Here is a 5,680-nt window from a genome sequence, read left to right as displayed (position 1 = left end):
AAAAGCAATCCCAGGATTAACACTAATTTACTAATAACACCAGAGATGAGAAAGAACAATCAAAGTTGTCCCTCTAACACATCAGCTGTCCCATTGTAACAATTCAAAGCATTATAATTGGTTCCAAATCTTTAACTTGTATTGATATGTTTGTTATTTTATTGCAGCCATTTACAACTTTATTAACAGCATAAGAATGTAAGAAACAGGAAGACGAGTACACCACTTGCCCCCTTGAGTATGCACTGCCCTTTAATAAGATCATAGAATCATAGGGTCATACAGCACGGAAACAGACCCTTCGGTCCAATTTATTTGGGCTGAACAGAAATCCTAAGCTGATCTAGTCCCAAGTGCCAGCTTTTGGCCCCTATCCTTCTAAACCCTTCCTATTCATATACCCATCCAAACGCCTCTTCAATGTTGTAATTGTACCAGCCTCCACCACTTCCTCTGGCAACTCATTCCATACACGCACCATCCTCGGCATGAAAAAGTTGTGCCTCAGGTCCCTTTTAAGCTTTCCCCTTCTCACCTTCAACCTATGCTTACCTTCATGACTTACCTTCAAACTCAAATCCACCTTTCTTCCTGTTTCCCATATGCCTTGATTCACTCCCAAAGTCTACTGAGCTCAATCTCGAATATGCTCAATGAATGAGCATCCTCAGGTCATTTGGGTGGAAAATTCAAAAGATTCTACATGAAGAAATTTCTCCCCATCTCAGTCTGAAATAGCGATTCCTTATTCAGACTACACCTCTTAGTTCCAAACTCTCCAGCCATGGGAAACTACTTTCAAAATGCTTTCTATAAAACGTATCCACCCTTTTAAGTACATAAGGAACTTTTTTTGGATAATACCCTGCACATGCATTAGGCCTTCTTACCTTTTTAAATACAGGTGGGCTTGGCAATGGGGGCCCAAATTGACGAACACCCTCTCGAGCAGTGACAGAAACCTGCCAAGGGGAAGGGATGATTATTATTTGAGAACCTTTTCTGAATGAAGTTAAACTCACATTATAATCAATGCCATTTATGTGAATGTCAGTTAACTCTACTTCATGAGCAACTTCAGGTTTGTAAAATGGGCTGTCGGTTCAGTCTATGAGCATAATTTATACCACTTAATCAAACCAATTTCAACTCCTTTGCCTGTCAGCTACAATGGATTGCTGAGTTTACGGTAGAATAGACTGCAATGCGCCAAAAAGCTCAAAGATTACTGGAATAGGCAAATTGGCATCAATAGACCATAATTGTTTTGTGGCTGTTTCAATTGTCATTCTTCCTCCTTTGTTCACCCAATGCATTTTACTTTCGTTACCTTATAAGTAGTTCTATCTGCACAAGAAGTCTCCACCTGCACCACAATGTATGCATGAAGGAAATTGGAAGCAATCATATCTGGAACAAATGGTGTATTTTCCTCTTGGAATACGATTGCCACAATGTCATTCCCGATGTGCCGTTTTCTTTGCAGCTGCAATGGAGAAGCCAGAAAGGTTAGCCAAAGTGAATCCTGCATCTTAAATTAGGAAGGCATCATATTCCCAGTTGCCAGGGAGAACTTGAACATTTGGTTACGACATTCACCTCCTTCGCAAATCCGATATTGGGAATTTCTTAATGATACTGATAAATATTCTGTCACCTCTATTAGTCAAGATCGGGTAACTCAGTACAGACCTGGCACTGAGTTTGGGATCTTCATCTGACTCAAATGATGACAGGTCTTTGTGGAAAATTAAGAAATTGACATTGGAATACAGCAAACTATGTTTTAACCAGCACTTTATAAACAGGGCCTCTCGATAAACCTGCAAAAAGTACTGACCTCAAATACCAGAAGTTTACTGTATTATTGCAATCTCCAGAAGGCTGTCTGCTGGTAAGTTTCATTTAAAGCAAAGTTGCATTATTAGTTAAGTGTTTTATGCTGTAAATAAAGTATAATAGTGATGTGTGTAGATCTTGTATTATATTTCTGTAATGGTGTTTTTACATTGATAAAGTTGACCTCTTGATCAACTGGAATATTTGATCAACCGACACATTCCTGGTGTCATAGATGCCAGTTAATAAAAATTTTACGGTATTTTTATTTCCACAATGTGCCTTTTTGAAATTCTTTGCTTTCTTTTGATGTTAGGTAAACATGTTGCTCGAATTGATGATAGTTTACTCAAAAATATAAACCTAGTGTGAATGGAGGTAGAAGACAAATACGAAATGATCACCTGCTGATCTGTTGTTCTGGGAACAGCTGAATCTTTGCCTACAGCTACACATAACTTTCGAGTTTATGTGAAATTCCAAGTAAATGTTTTGTTGAGTTATGATGTTGCTGAAAAGGAATCCTTCCCTGCTTATACTTTGAGTGATAGCGGGAGTTTGGAAAGTGCCTTTCATTGGGACAATCCCTTTCTCTGAAATCAGAGCTTGTTCATCAACCCCTATGTTCTTATAAAGAAAGATCAATACCTTGCATACAACACAGGATGCACCAGACATAAATTTTCAATGAATTCACAATAGATTACTTCTGGATGGGAACAGAGGAACAGGGAAATGTCATTCGGCCCTTAGAGCCTGTTCTGCCATTCAATCAGATCATGGGATGATCCGTATCATAAATTCATTTTATCACATTTCCTCATCGTACTCTGTAACATACGATATGTTTGACTAACAAATAAATGTGTAGAAATTAGCATTTCCGAGACTTGCAATTCACAGTGAAAGCCATAATGTCCCATCCACAACAGTCTTGAGCTAATACCGACAAAGAAGTCAACTCTGAGAGTTTCAGCACCACCTCAGGACTCCTGGACAACAAGGTGCAGGGCTGGATGAACACAGCAGGCCAAGCAGCATCATAAGAGGCCTCTCTGCTCCTATGATGCTGCTTGGCCTGCTGTGTTCATCCAGCCCTGCACCTTGTTGTCAGCCTCTCTGCTCCTATGATGCTGCTTGGCCTGCTGTGTTCATCCAGCCCTGAACCTTGTTGTCAGCCTCTCTGCTCCTATGATGCTGCTTGGCCTGCTGTGTTCATCCAGCCCTGCACCTTGTTGTCTCGGATTCTCCAGCATCTGCAGTTCCTACTACCTCAGGACTCCTGTTTGGCCATTACCTGAAGACAGCCTTTAGGAACTACAAACATTAGAAGTGCTACCTGCATTTATTATGCACCCGAGCAATAGGCTTAGTGTCTGTCTCTTCAATTCGCAGCAAAGCCTCCTCTCCTAGACAATTTCCCTACAGTGGTATCATATACCCTTCAGCTGTAACTTAATTTCACAGAAATAGGAAGGATTTGGCTTCTTTGAACCTGGCAGGTTGTTTATAAAGTGTCTTAAGAATGTTAGAACATACGACACAGAAGCAGAAGACTATACAACTCCTTGAGCCATACGATCATGACTGATATTCTGCATTAGCATTCCCACCTTCTCCCTATCTCCCTTAAATTCCTGAGAGTTCAAAACTCTGTCTGAACTGTGAACGTATGCAATGTCGGATTATTAACAATTCTCTGGGGAAACATTCCGACGATTCATAACAGACTGAGTAAACCACTCATTCAAAAATTTTTGACACCAGCCTTGTATTCTTCACACTTACGTTAACCCAAAAAACGTTCTTATATGTGGGCGATGCACACACACACAAATACACACACGCGCGCGCGCGCACACACACACACACACACGTGCACACGCACACAAACACACACATGTGCACACACACACACACACAAACACACGCATACATGCACACGCACACAACACACACACAGGTAGGGGTTGCGTGGAGCGAAATTGTAAAATACAGAGTATAATTCTAAAGGATGTGCAGAAACAGAGGCGCTGTGTGTACGCCACAAGTGATGAAGGTGCTAGGACAGGTTGTGAGTGGAATAAAGTGTACAGAATCCTGAGTTTTTTAAAGTAAGCAATACGAGTACGAAAGCAAGGAGGTTGTGTTAACCTGTCTAAAACACTGGTTCAGTCTCAACTAGAGCTTTACATCTAATTCTGGGCACCACACATGGGAAGAATGTGAAGGCATTCAAGAAGGTATAGAAAGGAGTCATGAGAATAGCTCTGAGCATGTGGAATTTCAGTAATCCACATAGATTAGAGAGGTTGGGACTGTTTAAAGTTGGGTGGTCATTTTACGTAGATATTCAAAAACCAAGAGGAGATTGGATACGATAAAACGTGGAGCTAGAGAAGCACAGCTGGTCAGACAGCATCAGAGGAGCAGGAAAGTCAATGTTTTGGATCTGGACCCATCATCAGGACTGGGGAGGGGGACAGGAGCTAGAAATAAGTAGAGGGAAGTGGATGGGGCTGGGAAAAGGCAGGGGATTGTAGAGATTGGTCAGTGGGAAGTGTGGAGCAGCCAGGTGAGAAGGAAGATGGACAAGTTGTGTTAAGTAAAGGAGGCGGGGATGTGAGGGAGAGCTGGACATGGCATGAGGCCAGGACTGGGGAGATTTTGAAGCTGGCGAACTTTATGTTGAGGCCATTGGGCTGTGAGCTCCCGAGGTGGAATATAAGGTTGTTGATCCTCCAGTTTATGTGTGGCCTCATTTTGACAGTGGGGGAGGCCCAGGATGGACATGTCACCAATGGGGGTGGGAAGGGGAGTTGAAATGCCTGGCAACCGGAAGCTGGTGTTAGTTGGAGCGTACAGAGCACAGATGTTCAGCAAATCAGTCACTGAGTCTGCGCTTGGTCTCTCCGATATAGAGGAGACCACATCACATTGGGAGCAACGGATGCAATAGACCAGGTTAGAAGATGTACAGATGAATCTCTGCCAGATTTGGAATGATTGTTTGGGGTCTTGGATGGGGGTGAGGGGGGAGGTGTAGGGGCAGGTGTAACACTTCCTGCAGTTGCAGGGAAAGGTGCTGGGGGTGGTGGAAATGTTGGTGGGCAGCGTGGAACTAACTAGGGAGTCGCAGAGAAAGCGGTCCCTACGGAAAGCAGATAGGCGGGTGGGGAAGGAAATATCTTTTTGGTTGGTGGGGTCCGATTGCAGGTGGAGAAAATGGCGGAGGATGAAGCATTGGATTTGGAGATTGATGGGGTGGTATGTGAGGACCAGGGGGTCTCTATCCTTATTGCTGTTTCGGAGAGGGAGTTTGAGGGCAAGAGTGCGGGAAATGCAGGAGACGCGGTTGAGGGCATTTTGATTCACAGGAGAGGGGAAATTACGATCCTTGAAGTAGGAGGACATCTGGGATGTCCAGGAGTGGAACGTTTCATCCTGGGAACAGATGTGGCGGAGGCAGAGGAATTGGGAGCATGGGATCACATTTTTGCAGGATGGAGGGTGAGAGGAGGTGTAGTTGAGGTAGCTGTGGGAGTCAATGGGTTTGAAATGGATGTTGGTGCTAAGTCGGTTGCCAGAGATGGAGATGGAGAGGTCTAGGAAGGGGAGGGAGGTGTCATTGATGGTCCAGGTGAATTTGAGGTCAGGGTGAAACGTGTTGGTGAGATTAGGTAGAGCGAAACAGTTCCCATTGGTGGAAGGATCGAGAATCAGAGGGCAAAGATTTAAGGTAATTGGCAAAAACAAACAATAACAACACATGGAGGCGACATGTTTATGTAGTGGGTGGCTGGAATCAGGAATGCACTGACTGAGAGTGGTGGTTGGGATC

At 43.5% G+C, this 5,680-nt stretch overlaps 1 protein-coding gene across 1 annotated transcript in view; it reads right to left on the bottom strand.

The window, feature by feature from the left end:
- Positions 1–5,680, bottom strand: part of rap1gap2a (RAP1 GTPase activating protein 2a) — a 276,300-nt gene that overhangs the window by 26,824 nt on the left and 243,796 nt on the right. The window contains exons 14-15 of the mRNA XM_048612744.1: positions 1,331–1,486; positions 891–962 (exon numbers count right to left, since the gene is read on the bottom strand). Of these exons, the coding sequence (XP_048468701.1) occupies positions 891–962; positions 1,331–1,486 (228 nt within the window). The remainder of the gene's footprint in view (positions 1–890; positions 963–1,330; positions 1,487–5,680) is intronic.

The sequence above is a fragment of the Rhincodon typus genome, chromosome 26 (assembly GCF_021869965.1).
Source record: "Rhincodon typus isolate 14 chromosome 26, sRhiTyp1.1, whole genome shotgun sequence".
NCBI lineage: Eukaryota > Metazoa > Chordata > Chondrichthyes > Orectolobiformes > Rhincodontidae > Rhincodon > Rhincodon typus.
Note: the sequence above shows the minus strand (reverse complement) of the source record. Positions and strands in the feature narration are given on the sequence as shown.